Genomic DNA, 18,412 nt, shown 5'->3' on the forward strand with positions numbered 1-18,412 from the left:
ATTACTCTGAACTTGGTGAGAAAAACTTCATGCACAGCATTAGTTCTCACTGTCTCCACTGCTTCCTCCATGAAGTTCATAATACTACCTTTTTTACTGCCAAGTGATTCGCTGATGAGAGAATTAATTTACAGCTAACAAATATAAGTCTTCCTTCACTGGTATTAAAACTTTTTATAAAGAAACTATTTCTAACTAGTTCTAAGGATTTTTCAACTTCCTGGATATCAAACAGAGTTAAGCAAAGTCTATTTTATGCTGATGTCTTTAAGTATGAGAGTAATGCTTAATTGAAAAATAACAAAAAACGAGAGTTAGAATTCTTATTTTAAGCTGTACTTTTGTTTCCAATAGACCCTTACTCAGAGTATTCCATTGTTCCAAAATGGTGTCATACATATTCTTCAAAAATAAATAAATCCACAATTGTATTAAGAAATATTTTATTAACAAAACAGTAATTTCCACTTGCTTAGCATTTCCAATAATGGATAAATTGGTCTTGTAACAGAAAAATGAAACAAAACAGAACCCTTAATACCCAATCACACAAAGCACTAGAAAGGGTAGGATGACCTGGTCTCTCTTTGATGTTTTGGGGATTGACCACCTCACACATTATTGTTGTTGTTGGTTTTAAAGGCAACACAGTACATGAATAAAAAAGAAGCATACTCAATCAGAAAAGTTACAGTTTGGAGATGTAGTTGCATTTATGCCAGGTAGTGTGAAATCCTCTATTAACTGCAAGCTCTGCATGGAAGCCTGATACATTTGGTATGAAATACTTGGGCTTTTTTTTTATTTGCCTTTTTTTCTCTCCTAGCTCAGATTCTTCTTTCCCTACTCAAAAAGAAAGAAAGCAGAAGAAAATTCTACTATATTTTGTGTAGGCCAACATTAGAAATATTTTACTGACAGTATTAGATTATTATATGATTGCATACAAATTTAAAATTTATGCTGGAAAGGAACATGGAAAATAATTCCAAACAACTTGTTTCTTGTACACTGCTGAAAAATACAGTAATTTAATTTATAGCCTATGGTTTTCGAGAATACTTCCAGATGGAAACCAGTTCAGATTCAGCTGATCAAATGGAAAAGCAACCATTTCTTTTTTAAACCTCAAGCTGTAAGTAGTTATGTATTTTACCTTCTTATTTCACTGACTTTCCCTGAGTAAGACTGAATGAGAACAGGAACAAAAAAAGACCAATGAATTCTTTAACCTGGCATTATTTTTTTAAAAAAAGGAAGAAAAAAATCTGAAACATAAGTGATGAATATTCAATTTTAGTTTTATAGTTCTACTTTCTGGTCCATGAGAAGCCTTTAAATCACTCCATGTACAACAAATTCTTGGCAACCATAAATAGTGGCGATTTGCTGTGACTTCTATGTATCCTAATGTCTTATGTGTCTGAAATTCAGGTCAATTTCTGTTTCTTAAATAAATAACACAAAAGATGTTTTGCAATATTTTGTCTTTGCTGATTTAGCTAATTGTGGTGGTAATTGTTCTTGTGAAATGGACCAATTCTTTAGAATATATTAATGTAAAGTGACCAACTTTTATTGAGATGTCATTTAAGTCTAATAATGCATTTCCTTTGCATTATCTTCTCATAGTAATTTATTGCTATGAACATCATTGAAAAATATGCAAAACAAGTGTATATACTTTCCTACACTGAATGTGTGTTAAACTAAAACTATAATGATATATGTGTAAAATAATAAAAGTTAAAATAGTCAGTAATCAACATATTATGATTTTTAAATGGATAGTAATACAGAATCAAAAATTACTGAAAATACTTTCTTAGTTCAGAACATATTTACTTTCCAAAAATGTTTATCATTACCATGCACATCAGGTTCAGATCATACATATATGATCCTGTTGGAAACAAAGTTTTCCATTGCCACAACGAGGGTTAAGGTGAAGATGAACCAATTTTGCTTCCATAACCTGCCCACATAATGGTTCATGGTCATACAGCAATAAGCCAATGATATTCTCCTTGATAAGAAAAGGTTCAGTTTCATTAGGGACTAAAATCATCTCATGGTGTCCTGGGAGCATGATATCAATGAAGCAAATCACCCCATTTGTCATCAATACATTGGCACAACTATCTTCCTTTCTGCTTTTGATTTGTCAGTAAATTAGCTCTTATATGAATGTTGGGGTCATCCATCATATCTGATGGATTACTTTGAATTTGTGTGTGTGTGTGTGTGTGTGTGTGCGTGTGTGATTGGAGAATATACGTGGGAAATGTGAATTTACTGGGGAGAAAAATGGTTATAAGGTTCATATGTATATATGTTACCTTCTAATTCACACCTTTCATACAGATACTAAAACAAAACTGCAACAGAATGAAGGCTGTACATGTAAGAAAAAAGTAGCTGAGTTTTGTTTTTATATACATTCATACATATCTTCCTTAGAATAAACACTACATTGTATTTTTTTAAAAAATTAAGTAATCGTGGCAATTTATAATGGTGGCAAAAAATGACAACTTAAACAAACCCAAAACCCTGAAATAATTGTTGCTCTGATGTCATAAAACTCCCTATACTTAGCAACACTTATAACATTGAATTTACCAAAAATGGCTGAAGAGCAGAGATATATTTTGCATTTTCTATACAACAGGCTATAAAACGTCACTTATCACAGTCCAGAAAGCACACAGAGATGGATTTATATAAACATATGTAATAACATATTAAGCGTGCATGAAAATTTTCCCAATGATTGCATCTATGCCCTCTTGTTTTCATTTTGAAATTTAGTGTGAAAATGTGCCTTATATTTCACATTGTTGAAAAATAAGGCCTCCGTACATTTTTTTTTCCCTCACAACCAGAAAGGGGCTTTTTGAACGTGTTCCTACACAAGTCTTCAAAAAAGCCAGCACTTGTTTCAAACTCAAGTTCAACCACTGCTCCAGATGCACCAGTCAGAAAACTCCTAAATGTTTGCAGGTCGAGTCCCTCAAAATGACAGTCTTCTCCGGCAATCAGACTAACTGACTTCTCAGGAAAGCACTAGCACTTTGGCTAAATCCGGGATCATAGGTAGCTTCTTTTTTGTGTGTTGTGTTTGTGTTGTTGTTGTGTTGTGCCTTGATGTAATAATACTCCTTTGCTTTATGAATGCGTGCGGTCATCAGTGTCTTTTAGAAATGTTCCAGCAACATAAAGACAGGAAGAGTAAATGAAAACACTGTGGATGTTAGGGAATTTATTGGCCCCTGTTTTATTATTTTTTCTTTTTTCTTTTTTGGAGAAACAAGAGCATGAGATACTTGGGGTTGTTTGTTTGTTTGTTTAAAAACAGTCTTTCCTTCCTGATTGCATTCCCTGTCTTCTTTTGTATGTGCTTCATAAAAAGGAAAGTAAATAAGTTTATATTATGTCTCAGATAAAATGAAGACTATTTCTATACAAGGGTCCTTTGAAGACCTTGCGATCAGACGTAATACTCTTTATCCTTGTTTTTCTTATTTTTGTTGGCGCTTTTCGCACTGCTGGGTTGTTTCTCCTTTACAACAGCCCCATTGGACTGCGCTGAGTTACTGATGTAGTTTCTGCTCTCATCCACATGGTACGAGCCTTCATCCCGGTTTCGGTACTTGTACATGGCGTAGAGGAGGATGAGGATGCACAGGGCTGCCGCGGCCACTATGCCCACCACCATGCCCGTGGTGCTGCTGGATTCCCGGATGACTTCCGCTGGTCCTGGGTACTGTTCTCGCCCACCTGCTCGGGTCGGGTTGGCTATAGGAAAGAGGGGAAGAGAAAACACATGGTAATTACTGATTCTTGAATGCCACAGCGCACTGTCACTACTGTGCATCTACTCCTGTACCTGTTATCTTGGGGAAAGCAGAAGTTGCTTCGGGTAGCAATGCCTGTGACTCGTGATCTCTAAATGTTGGGCCCATGAACCAAAACACATGAGAGAGAGATTTATTGCCAAATACTTTTCCCTTTAGATCAATTTTGTTGACGGGGTTTATATGTGCAGCCCCAAACAAGCTCCATTTAGCTCTAATGGGCCATATAGATCTATTCGGTGAAAAGCAAATCGTAAACCCCACAAGGAAAATAAAATCATAAAGTCTTAAAGTATTAGGGGGTATCGTTTTAAGGATTAAATTGAAGCGGGTGTAGACATTTTCTTACAGTGTATTGAAGTAGCTAAACTTAGATCAAATTTACTTTAGAAAGCATACTGCCTTGTATTGTAATGAATTCAGCAGTGAACAGCGTAATAACCCAAGCATTCGGAATTTGCCAGTCTAATTGCCTGGTTTTAAAAGTAGTATTTCAGTCACATCTTTACAAACTAAAACAGAACTAAATCTCTTTCTGATTTAGGCTTATTTGTTTGTGTATGCATGCTGGTATTCATTGGTAGTATTTGTATGATCACCAAAAACTATATTTGGGAGGAGAAAGGAATAGTTTTGTGTTAGTTTAACAACCATCTGTGCTTGCAAGTTAATAAAGTTTTGATATCTCCCACCCATTTTCTCAACTGAGAAAATCCTTATTCAATCTTTTCAAAGTATTAGAGAAACTCCTCATAGGCACTTACAAGTCTGCTTTACTTCTTTGTCTGTGTGGCCTAGGCAGGCATAAAAAGGCTCAAGGTTTATTCTTGGATGGGGTCATGTAGCAGGTGGCTACCTCTTTTCCTCCGCTTAATAAAATCAACCCTCTTTAAAAGAATGGAAACCACAGAGGAAATATTATAGAAGCTGGGGAGCTAGTGAGGAGCTCATGCTTTCCGTGCATGGGAGCGGAGTTCACACCTTCACCTCACATGATGCTCTTTGCCCACTGAAGCGCCATTGAGTATTAATGCTGGAGGCCCTGAAAACGGCTAAGGCGGCCGGGGTGGGATTTGGTGTCACAGGGTCTGAACCAACAGAGGTTGGATGGCAATGAACAAAAGTGGTTCTGGGTTCCCTCAGCACTATTGGGGAACTTCCCCGATACAAGAAAAGAAAAGAAAAGAAAAGAAAAGAAAAGAAAAGAAAAGAAAAGAGAAAAGAAAAGAAAAGAAAAGAAAAGAAAAGAAAAGAAAAGAAAAGAAAAGAAAAGAAAAAAGAAAAGAAAAGAGAAAAGAAAAGAAAAGAAAGGATTCTATCTCATTTTTAACATAAGGCATTGTCCCTATGGGCTATCATTTCTAACAGTATACCATTTTCTCTGTGGATTGTGCTTTGTCTTTCCCTGGATCTTCATCCTATTCCTAGTCTTACAGAATACTTTTCTGACGTAATGGGTGTAGCACTGCACTATCGTCTAGTTCATCGATTTGCTCAAGTGGGCACCAGTAACGTCTCCATTGTGAAACTTGTTGTTACTGTTTTTGGCATATTGAATACTCCACGGGTAGCTTGTCAGGCTCTGCCGTGCTGGTGGGATATTCTTGGTAGTTTGCTTGGCTCTCCAAGAGGGATGGAGGAATCGAACCTGGGTTGGCTGCATGCAAGACAAATGCCTTATCTGCTGTACAATCGGTCCAGTTCGTAATGCATGTAAAATGCTATAATTCTGAAGATACCTTTCTTTGTAAATCACACACATTGATTTAAAATAATCACATAACTATATAGTCTATGTATGTATGTGTTTGTATGAGGGTGTGTGATGAGGGACTGAAGTCTGAGAGACTAAAATTTGTCCTTTAATTTCATTACTGTTAAAAATAATTTACTAATCATTTAAATAGCTTTATTGTTGGTGAGTTTGGTGATGCTTATCCACAATTTGGAGTTATAAAGCTGTACTTCTGAAATGTATAAATATTCTAAACCAATGGTAGATCAACCAAAAATTATAAATAATAGTTTTACAAAAGTTCCTATCCATTACTGAGAGCATTACCATCTCCACACTCCTTTGAAATTGCATTTCATTATATTTTTTTAAATTTTGGGGGCCACACCCTTCGGTGTTTAGGGCTTACTCTTGGATCTGTGCTCAGGTATTCCTCCTGGCAGGGTAGATAGACCTGGGTTTGCTATGGTTCTGGCCCCTGAAAATGCATTTTTTAAATAATTTTTAATTTCTTTTTTTAAAAAATTGAATCAGTGAATTGCAAAGTTGCAAAGATATTTATGACTGAGTTTCAAATGTATATTGTTGTAATTGCATTTTAAAATACCATGAAGATTTTTTTTTCCTGCCCAAATGTGGGTTTCTTGCTGTCACTTTCTTTCCATCCCCAAATAAAGCTTTGCAAATATAGTCCCAGGAGAAGTAATAGCTTACTGTCTCAAAGTGGCAATATGCTGTGATCTGGAGTTACAAAATGGAGCAGATGAAGTCTTTCTAAGCAGAGTATGTCACAGCTTGTTTTACAAAAGCTCACGTAATGTTGCTGAATAAAAAAGCCTGGAAGTTACCTCTGTGGTCAGAGTAGGAGAAAAGACTATAATCTACCGCATTTGATTACAGAAAATTAATTTCCTCTCAAGAAGAAGAGAACTTACAGCAGGAACTCCTGTCACTCCCTGACAGACCAAAGGCAGCAGGCTCTCTTTTAAACACAGTTCCTCTGCCCAAGCTGGCCAATTAGCTCAGCTGCTAATGCTCTGTAAATGACAACTTCCTACTTGCTCATTCCATTGAGCATTCTTTCACCAAGGTGTCTCAAGGGCTATAAAAGGGGTTTTACCTAAGTTATTTCCCTTTCACCAGACAGAATACTTGCTTGCATTGTCAACACGTTCTTCATAAATATCCCTAAAGAAAAGAATGAGCAGAATGGCTGTAAAGTCCTAATCGGTACAGCTTGTGGTAGCAAGCCTTCAACGCTTGAATGCAATGCAGGATACACTTTTGAAAATATAAAAGGCAATAAAGTTTATTTATTTTTGTGTTTGGGGCTGCAGCCCTGGTAGTCTGGGGCTATTACTTGCTTTGTGTTTAGGACGTCTCCTCTTATTGCTTCAGGGACACATGTGAACTGAAACTGGACTCAATCTGGGTCACTGAGATGCACACCAAGCATCTTAACCCCATACTGTCTCTCTGTCCTGTCATTTTTAAATTTGAGGAATACAAAATCCATCTTCAATTTATGAATTGGTACCATAAATACACTATTTTGTCTAAGAATTCTAATATACTTGGGGGGGGGGCGTGGAGGGAGGGTTGAATCTCGCAACTGGCTGTGTTCACAACTTACTCCAGACTCAGGATCACTCCTGGCAGTGCTCAGGGATGGAATGGGGTCAGCCACATGGAGCACAAGTGCCTTCATCCCGTGCTCTGTCTTTGGGTCTGTCCAATTTCACCTTTATGTACTGAAATATTTGTTTTAAAAACCAGCTGATATGTAGCACACAAACAATGGATTGATGTTAAAATTAGAATAAAATTGCAAAGGCCAAAGCAAAACTGAAAACACTTCAATTTTGCCTTGTAAGCATTTCATAAACATCACCTGTTTAAGTGAAATACTCACTTTTTTTTCTTAGCACTTGGGCAATATGTTGGTTAGGGCTAAAAAAATATCTCAATAAAATCCATATGTAAACTAAAGTTTTCAATATCATACTGTCTTTGCACAAATCCTAAAAAATGATACTTTATTTTACTCATCCAAAATAAAATATTAAATATCATTTCAATTATTATTAAAAGTGAATAATACACTTGCTTCCATATCTAATTAATATTATTTTCTTTATGTATCAGATGTGAATACTAAGTGACACTTCTCTTAACTTCTGCTCTAGATTAGAAATGTTTATATACTAAAATGTTAATGGTAAACTTTCAAGACATGCAGTAGAAGACTAGAGAAAGTGAAATGTATTCATTAATTATAAATTTGTTACTTATTGGCTTCCATTAATAGTTTACTTTGATGATCATTAAAAGAAATCTTAGAAACTTCACATAAATTTAAATGTATAGGTGGGTATAAGTGACTAATAAGGATATTTTTTGCATAGAATTTGATTAAAAATTTATATAAAAAATAAATACAGTCATCCCTTAACTGTTTACAGCATTGTAATAAAAATAATTTAGAGAAACATAAGAAATTCTTAACATTTTGTGAATTTGCTAATTTTCCATTCCCTTTATGCTCTGTAATAAAGTAAATCAAAGATATTCTAAATAAGTTAAACAATGTCCAGCAGGTTATATTTTTTAGCTGTGCTGAGAAACAAATAAATAAACTGCAATTTACTTTTACTTCTTGGTTTCTTTGTATGATAAGGATGCTAAACAAGTAGTTAAAGAACTTTATGGTAAATAAGGGGTTAAATAATAGATTATGTACAAATTAGCAATATGTCCTTGAATGGCCCAACATCAACTGGTTTGTAGATAAAACTATGCTAAAATAATCTTGTTCATTGGACTGGGCCTGGTATCAGGAGAGTTGCTGGTGGGTACCACCACACCTTAAGAATCCCCTGATAGGATTAGGGACACTTTCACCCTTGGTGGGGTGGTGGCATTCACTTTGCTTTGAGACTATCTCCCTGGAAGGGAAGCAAAAACAGAGATGAAAGATACCAGATATTAGGTAATTTAAATGCTATTTCAATGTTTCATCAAGTAAAAAAATTAGCCTAATCATAATTATGGGAGAACTAAGACCAAAATATTGTTTTATTAATCGAAGTGTTCCTGTGTGATTCTACTTCCACTTTATACAGGATTCCTCTGTACCCGCTAATGTCCTTCAGCATTACCTGGAAAGGAATGTAAACAGTCACGGTGCTGTACAGGGGGAGAGCACACGCATTTCAACCTTAATGACATGACAACTTTTGGTTTTCGCTAGTATTTTTGTCTAAAAGATTCAGAAGTTATTGTGTATACTGCCACAAATAAAACAGAGTACTGACAAAAAGTTTTATCTTAAAGGACAAATGGAAAGTTCTGTTTCTCTGTCTCTGTCTCTGTCTCACTATCTGTCTCTCTCTCACACACACAGACAGACACACACACAGACATACACACACATGCTGTCATCGTCATCATCATCATCATCATCATCATCATCACCATCATCATCAAATATCCTTTAAATATTCAAATATCTATAAAGATCTGATGGTCCCTAATAACTTTTACTTTTGACTTACTTTGAGTCAGATCTATTAAAAATCATGCATTTCAGTGCCATGAATATTCTTTCTTCTCACTGTCTCATTAATATGGGAATTAGTTTGATATCACAAAGTTTAGTATAGCCATTAACATATTTCTGTATTAAATCATGAACAGCAAGTCAATTCAGGTAATAATTCATAGTGGGAAATGGACAGTAAGTACAAATGATTTATCGGAATGCCTTGTGGTACCAAAAATAAATAAATAAATAACCACAATTATTCTGCTTACAAATATTTTAAATATAAGATTTTTAAATGGTAACGTTGCCTCAGATTTGCTGGGAAAATTATTTTAGATTACTATGACAGGAAAAGAACATTTCCTGATGTATATGCTTCCCTTATATTTGGCAGTCCTTGATATTTTGTCTATGAAAGAACATCATTTCCCTAAACAGCAATTAATTTGGATCCAGATAAGAAATAGCACTGCACTGTAGCAGTGTTGTCCCATTGTTCATCGATTTGCTCTAATGGGCACCAGTAACATCCCCATTGTGAGACTTGTTACTGTTTTTGACATGTCAAATATGCCACGGATAGCTTGCCAGGCTCTGCTCTGCTGGCGGGATACTCTCGGTAGCTTGCTGGGCTCTCCGAGAGGGACAGAAGAATCAAAACCTGGTCAGCTGCATTCAAGGCAAACACCCTACCCACTGTGCTATCGTTCTAGCCCAGATAAGAAATAAGATCACTCTACTATAAAGCGGTAATAATTAAAACAACATGATAGTGGTCCAAAGGCAGATCCACAGACCAATGGAATAGGGTGGAATACCCCTACACAAAACCCCAATTGTACAAACATCAAATCTTTGATAAGGGAGCAAGAAATGTGAAATGGAGCAAAGAAAGCGTCTTCAACAAATGGTGCTGGCATAACTGGACAACCCCTTGTAAAAAAAATGGGTTTAGATCTGAACCTATCACCATGCACAAAATTCAAATCAAAATAGATTAAAGACCTAAACATCAGACCAGAATCCATAAGGTACATTGCAGACAAGGTTGGCAAAACTGTACACGACATTGAAGCTATTGGTATACTCAAAGATGAGATGCCACTGACCAACCAAGTGGAAACAGAGATAAACAAATGGGACTATATTAAACTAAGAAGCTTCTGCACTGCAAAAGATAGAGTGACCAAAATACAAAAACAATCTACAGAATGGCAAAGAATATTCACCTAATACCCATCAGATAAGGAGTTTATGTCAAGGACATACAAGGCACTGGTTGGAATCTACAAGAAGAAACTCCCAACCACATCAAAAAATGGGGGATGGAAATGAACAGAAATTTTCTCAAGGAAGAAATATGAATGGCCAAAAGCACATGAAAAAATGCTCTTCATCACTAATCATCAGAGAGATGCAGATTAAAACAACCATGAGATACCACCTCACACCACAGAGACTAGCACACATCCAAAAGAACCAAAGCAACTGCTGTTGGTGTGGATGTGGGGAGAAAGGGACCCTCCTACACTGCTGGTGGGAATGCCGACTGGTTCGGCCCTTTTGGAAAATAGTATGGTCGCTCCTCAAAAAATTAGATATTGAGCTCCCATTTGACCCAGCAATACCACTCCTGGGAATATATCCTGGAGAGGCAAAAAAGTACAGTCAAAATGACATCTGCACTCAAATGTTCATTGCAGCACTGTTTACAATAGCCAGAATCTGGAAAAAACCCGAGTGCCCAAGAACAGATGACTGGTTAAAGAAACTTTGGTACATCTACACAATGGAATGCTATGCTGCTGTTAGAAAAGATGAAGTCACGACCTTTGCATATAAGTGGATCAACATGGAAAGTATCATGCTAAGTGAAATGAGTCAGAAAGAGAGAGACAGACATAGAAAGATTGCACTCATCTGTGGAATATAAAATAAAAGAATAGGAGACCAACACCTAAGAAAGTAGAGATAAGTACCACGAGGTTGGTTCCAAGGCTTGGAAGCTGGCCCCAGACACTGGAGGAAAGGGCAGCTCGCATAGAGAAGGGAACACCAGATAAAGTGTGGTTTGAGGATCCGCACAGAATGGGAGATGCGCACTGAAAATAGAATATAGACCAGACACGATGGCCGCGCAGTGCCTGTTGCAAACCACAACACCCAAAAGGAGAGAGAGAACAAAAGGGAATGCCCTGCCACAGAGATGGGTTGGGGTTGGGGGGATGGGGTGGGAGGGTGGGAGGGAAACTGGGAACACTGGTGGAGGGGACTGGGCACTGTTGGAGGGATATAAACAAAATGCAAACATGGAAGTTCATAAGTTTTTAACTGTAACTCATGGTGATTCACTAATTAAAAAAAGAAAAAAAAAGAAAAAGAAATAAGATGACTAAATATGTTGAAGAGACACAGGAGACTAAAATCCAAAGCTGTGGCTGACCCGGGTTCGATTCCCAGCATCCCATATGGTCCCCCATGGACTGCCAGGAGTAATTCCCTAGTGCAGAGCCAGGAGTAACCCCTGTGCATAGTGGGGTGTGACCCCAAAAGATAAATAAATAGACAAACAAATAAATAAATAAACAAATAAATAAATAAATAAAATCCAAAGCAGGGCCTGGGAGAGGATAGTACACTGGGTGGAGTGTTTGCCTTGCATCTGGCTGACTCAGGTTTGATCCCCAGAACCCCATATGGTTCTCCAACCCCTGCTTTCAGTGATCACTGATTACAGAGCCAGGTGTAAGCCTTGAGCACCGCTCACATGGCCAAAACTCAACAAAAATAACATTTTAAAAATAAAGACCAAAGCAGAGAGGGCTATTTGTAGCATGTCTCATTATTATTATTATTATTATTATTATTATTATTATTATTATTTGCTAGTTCTCCTAGCTCTCTGCTGCCTCTGGCACCACCAAACACTCCATCCATTTTCCTACTTATTCCCTTATTCCCTGCATTTTCCTTGGACCTTTCTCCAAGCTCCTTCCTGGCCCTGGAACGTGTGCACAAGAGAGCATGTCAGTGCGTCCCTCAGATCATGACCAAAGAGAGCACAGTGCTGTGTTTACTTCATAAGACTCTCTTTGTACTTTCAGGTCACACCCAGAGGTAGTCAAGGCTTTCTTCTGGGAGTTCTGGGGTACCATGTGTGACTGCTTGAAATACAAGTGGTTTACCCACTGTACTATCTCTCCTACACTGTGCCTGAGACTCAGCCTCTGGAAGTGATCACATTACTCTATCAGACGTCGATGAATGACAAAACTTGTGACCAAATTCGGAATTTCAACTCACCATAACACATCATTCTTTGTGACAAAAAAATTATCTCATTATAACTTATTTACCAGAGTACAGCTTTAGTTTGGTTTGTTTAACTTAGAAATTTCACTCTCCAAATTTGTTTACTGAATGAAATTGTATGGTTTATCTTATCCCAAAAAATATTTTAGGAATGGTTTTAAAAATATATATTGTCAGGTGTTGGAGAGAAAACAGAGTGGGGAAGGAGCTTACGTTGCATGTGTTTAGCCTGGGTTCAATCCCTGGCACCCAGTCCGCCAGGTGTGACCACCCCAAAACAACCAAACATTTTGTCTCTGATGTGAGACCCGAGAGGTTCACTAAACTGTTAGTTTTCTTTGGCACCAATATGTACCAGTTTAGCTACTGGTCATGAGCATAATATGAACAAATATAAAATATAAAACCACATTTACTTAGCATGATGATTCCCAATTGGGGTTCAAAGATAACCAAGTATTACAGAAGGCAAGTTTTGAATATTAATGAATTTTTCCTAAGACAAATCACTTTGGAACATGTTTAGCATCTTCAGTTAGTCTTTTTGAGAACAGATACACAGCACTTTAATGGCATTATTTAAAAAATAAAAGTGCTCTTGATTTACAATTTTACAGCACTGCACCGGAAATGATGCTTAGAGTTCTAATTCCTGTCACATAGAGTGGGGCTCCGGTGTTGGAGGAACCTTGAATTTCCATCCATGTACACCAACACAATAAACGTGCCATCAAAGGCTCTTTTTAACTCTCAAATTGCCATTTTTATGAATCTATTTTGTATACTTGGATGAACTGTTCTTTCACTGTAATCTTATATACTGATAACAATCTTATTATAATAATCACATTAATCTTATTTAATAATCTTATTATACTTATTATATAAGACATTATATAAAGGATATAATCTATAAAGTATAATAATAAAGATTATGTAAGTAGTAATATATTATAATTATAATATAAACATAATAATTATAATTATATAACTATAATACAATCATATTATATACTATAATATAATAAGTATTTATTATATCACAGTATAATATAATACATTATATTATATATGAACACATTGTTATAAGTACATAATAAGTATTATATACTGTTATACTTATTATACTTATTAATCTTATTTAATAATCTTATTAAACTGATGTTGATTCCAAAGTTAATCTTTCAGGGTAAGATTACAGTTTCTCAGCATTTTTTATTGTTGGTTTTATTTCCTCGGTATAGCCCGTGTGTGTGTTTGCCATCAATCCTGTCTCTATCATGCCTAAATGAAGTAAGAGTTTTGCAACAGACTGAATAACATTCTGCTTTTGAGTTTAAGAAATAAAGCATAGATTGTCAATCTTAATAAACATTAAAGAATAAATAAAACATACCAATGATAAATAAGAAAATACGAGGTATATGAACCATATGAAGGATTATAAACCTCCATAATGTTTTACATATATCATTTTGCTACCCAGCATTAATAGACAATATATTACAATAACTATTTAAAAATTATTGGTAAGATGTATGTATTTTTTTGTAACAGATTTTGACTAGTCGTTCTGGTTTTACATTAAGTTGAAGGTAATCAATTTTAAATTTCTGTCTGCACCCTGCCTCGAAAAAGTTGTCTAAAATGATCTTGTTAAGACTAGAAATCTGCACTGCGTCTTAATAGATGTGAAGGTTATTATAATTCTAGGCTAGTCTTGGAAATTGTTTCAGATTTATGGGGAAGATTTGACTTTTTCAGTAACCAATTTTATTAATACTGTGAAAAGAAAATTGGAATTGTAGACTCCCGGAGTGTTTGTGAATTGAGATATTGAGATTAGCATGTTTCCCCCCCTCATCTCCCAAAACAACAGAAATTCAACATTTATTATTTTTCCCATTGTTGTGTTTCAATACATCCAAGATCTTCAATCCAACCAGAAGAAACAAATATGATGCAATTACCAAAAAATGCATATTTAAATGCCACGGTCACAAGAAAGCAAGTAGGCAATTATTTATATGACATGCACTACTTTTCACTCATATTGTGCCTATGTAAGAAGTGATGAGTTTTAAATGTTTCAGATTCCTCTAGTATCCTCTTCTCATCAACTCCTTTCCTGTTCAGCACCCCAGAAGCTTGCTCTTGTTGGTCAGTCAAACACTTGGGGGAGGGGAACGTCTGATGCATCTTAGCCCCTACCCCATGAACTGGAGATTAAGAGAAGACTTGGGAAAATTCACACGTCTACTACATGCATGATTCTTGGGGCTGACAGCTTTCTCGGTTATTTTCTAAGCTACCCAGGTACATGTTTACAGGGAAGTACAGAGACCTATTCTCTGGGATTGAGATTATTGTAACAAAACAATAAAAAATCTAAGCAGTGCTAGGAATATATTTAGTCACAGGAAAACCCCTATGTGTGGAAAACAGAAAGAACCAGCATGGAAAAAGGATTGCCTCATATGGGAACAAATGAACAGAGAAGATACGGCTTGATTTATGGTGACATTGAAAACGGGATAGTAAATGAAACATATTTTCACTCATCTTAGGAAAACTTGAGGATTATTATTTACAAAAGTCTGGTCTTCAGTTAAACCACTTATTATGAACTACAGATTCAGTTTAGTCATATGCAAGCCTCGTGGATTTCTATTTCTTGATCACTATGCCTGTAATGTTTAATTTTATTCTTTGAAAGTGTTAAGGTGCTTACTAAAGTATCAGTATGACTAAATTCTCAAGGTCCATTATGTTCTACTCACAACTACCTATTCAAATTTGTCTTCTATTTATCTCAAAGGAAGTCATCAGAGTTTTCATTTGTTTTTGCTTTGGCTGACCTTCAATCTATAGAAACCTTTAAAAACTCTGACTTAATACCTCACTTCTATTGCCTTCTCCTGCCGGGTTGAATATTACTTACTCCTCATGACTTAGTTTTGATGGCCCATCCTTTAGGACATTTTCTTTAAGAGCAGTCACTTCTATCAACAAATATATACTAAGCTATGATTGTTATAGGAACCATTACAAGTGCCCTCAGAATAGAGTTGGTAAATATGCATCCTCGACATCTGTCCTCACAGACCATGAAATATAATAACAAAAAAGATATGCAATAAATAATCGCACAGTGAAAACAACAGATAGATTATGCATGATAATGGGAAAGAGTAGGTAAAGAGAAACAGTATACAGGAGAAGTTTCAGGTTTAGAATGAGGAGTAAGACTGTCATTTCTGACTGTGTGCCATTTATTCTGAACCCCCCAAAAATTCAGAGTATTCAGGTGAAAAGTGGAAGGAAGAGCACTCAGAAAGAATATGCTAATAACCTTCAGGATGGAAAGAGTGCTTTTCACGCAATGAAGAAATGACAAAATAGTGAAATAAGAAAGTGAAAATGATATGTAAACAGAACATAGTTCATGGAATAAAAGTATTAATGAAAACACTATCCTGCTTGTCTTCATAAAGTAATAATAAAATTTGATGTGCAAAAATGAAATGCAAATTAGAAAGGAAGGGAGTATTTTTAAACATATGAGGGACCCAGACTTGATGACACTAAAATACAAAAAACCAAAAAGTCACAATTGATACTTATTATTAAAAAAAGAGAGAGAGAACGAACTAGAAGAGTGAACAAATATAGGGAAATCAGGTGACTGAAAATCCAAATGATAGAACAAATATAAGGTAAAGCAGAAAATCTTGTTGAAATAAAGTAAAAATAAAATAATGTCTGTCTCTCTCTTTCTGACTCATTTCACTTAGCATGATTGCACTCATCTGTGGAATATAGAATAATAGACTAGGAGACTAACACCCAAGAATAGTAGAAATAAGTACCAGGAGGTTGACTCCATGGCTTGGAGGCTGGTCTCTCATTCTGGGCAACTCAGAGAAGGAAACACCAAGTAAAATGTGGTCGGAGGTCATGTGGGGGAAGGGTGATGCATGCCGAATGTAGGCAAGAGACTGTACACAATGGCCATGCAACACCTTTATTGCAAACCACAACACCTAATCAGAGAGAGAGAACAAAAAGGAATACCCTGCCATAGTGGCAGTGTGGGGTGGGGGGAGACGGGACTGGGGAGGGTGGGAGGGATGTTGGGTTTACTGGTAGTAGAGAATGGGCACCGGTGAAGGGATGGGTTCTTGAACTTTGTATGGGAAAAATATGAGCACAAAAATGTATAAATCTGTAACTGTACCCTCACAGTGATTCACTAATTAAAAATAAATAAATTATTAACAAAATAAAAATAAAAAATAAAATAATGATTTTTTATATGAACAACTTTGGATAAATGAGAAATAAATATTTATGGTAATATTGTAAGGATATTTGCATGACAAAATAAGCAATGTAGTTGATAATATGAATTATAAGATCATTATTAGGTGGACATCTAAAAATACTTACTAAAAGTTAAAAAAGTAAACTGCATCTAGAGGACAGGTACATGCAAGATTACAGTACTATTCCCTCTAAGTTAATATTTAAATTTCACAATATAAAATTTTATGAATACATAAATAAAGCTCATTTTGTGAATATAATATGCCAGCACATAAAGATGTAAATACAGAATGTTTGTGATATTGTTCCTTATGATGTGCAGAGGACACAAAAGAGTAATTTAAAGTTCAATAACAAGGTTTGGTTGGATAAATCATAATGGACCTATAGTCCAGAATCTAAACTAAAATAAAAATTCGATTCACGCCAAATGTATTGACATAAAATATGTTCACATGTGCTTTACCAAAGGAGAAAAGCAGTGGGTAGGGTGTCTGCCTTGCACACAGCCGACCCGGGTTTGATTCCCAGCATCCCAATATGGTGTCCCGAGCACCGCCAGGTGCAATTCCTGAGTGCATGAGCCAGGAGTAACCCCTGTGCATCACCGGGTGTGACCCAAAAAAAAAAAAGGCGAAAAACAAGCTAAGTCAATTAGTATAATTTCATTTTTATAAAGAGCAGAGTAAAATTTCCATTTTTACATATATTATGTATATAACTGTTATATACATGAACATGGCAAAAAAGCATATGAAAGAGTCATTTCACATTGTTAACATAGGGAAGTAGGGAAAAAGTAAAAAAGAAGTAGAAAAACTGATGCATAAGTCTTAAGATTTATTGACAATTTACTGGGTATCATATCTTGTTGATATCAAGCGACTCAAAATAAACCTAACTTCTATCTTAGGACCAAGTGCACTAAAAAGAAAATATAAGAAAACCGAGCTATTTTAAATGTAACTAATTTCATAACATTAGTAGACACAAAATTTGGGTAATAACTGAGATAAGAGAAGGACTGAAGCCTTCAGGAGTAAACACTAAGGCACCAGAGATTTCTGGTAAAGACATCGTCTGAAAAAGAATCAAGTACAGAATCAATAAACTCTATGGGAGGATTTTCAGAAACCAAATTTTCTTCCAATCTTCTCGTTTTGTGTGTGTGTGTGTGTGTGTGTGTGTGTGAAAGAGAGAGAGAGAGAGAGAGAGAGAGAGAGAGAGAGAGAGAGAGAGCGAGGGAGGCTGGGGGAAGAGAAGGAGAAAGAGGAAGGGGGAGAGAGAGAATGTGTGTAATCATTTGCATATGTATTCTATAGTAATATGAACTCTAATTTAAATGCTTCTTTTCTGTTAAGTTGCTTCTTTATTTACTGACTAGATTGCCATTCCATTGGTCATTTCTTGTTTCTCTTTTCTGACAAAGTCCCTCTTTCTTCCTAGAGCTAAAGAAGATTGAAGTCTGTAGCTATAAAAGCTATGTCTTCTGACTTGACTTTTTTAGGGAGTAATTTTTTAAAGGGAGTAATTTTTTAAATTTCATAAATTTCCAGCCATATACTGGGAGAATAAAACCAGTATGAGTGTGTCAGGCTAAGCATTCCACTCAAGAGGGCACGGAATGGTTAGGAAAAT

The 18,412-nt window shown here is 35.9% G+C and overlaps 1 protein-coding gene across 1 annotated transcript in view; it reads right to left on the bottom strand.

The window, feature by feature from the left end:
- Window positions 1-426: 426 nt before the first annotated feature.
- Window positions 427-18,412, bottom strand: part of NRXN1 (neurexin 1) — a 1,268,129-nt gene continuing 1,250,143 nt past the window's right edge. Inside the window, 1 exon segment of the mRNA XM_055119847.1 lies at window positions 427-3,798. Coding sequence (XP_054975822.1) covers window positions 3,491-3,798 — 308 coding nt within the window. The 3' untranslated portion in view covers window positions 427-3,490.

The sequence above is a fragment of the Sorex araneus genome, chromosome X (genome assembly GCF_027595985.1).
Source record: "Sorex araneus isolate mSorAra2 chromosome X, mSorAra2.pri, whole genome shotgun sequence".
Classification (NCBI taxonomy): domain Eukaryota; kingdom Metazoa; phylum Chordata; class Mammalia; order Eulipotyphla; family Soricidae; genus Sorex; species Sorex araneus.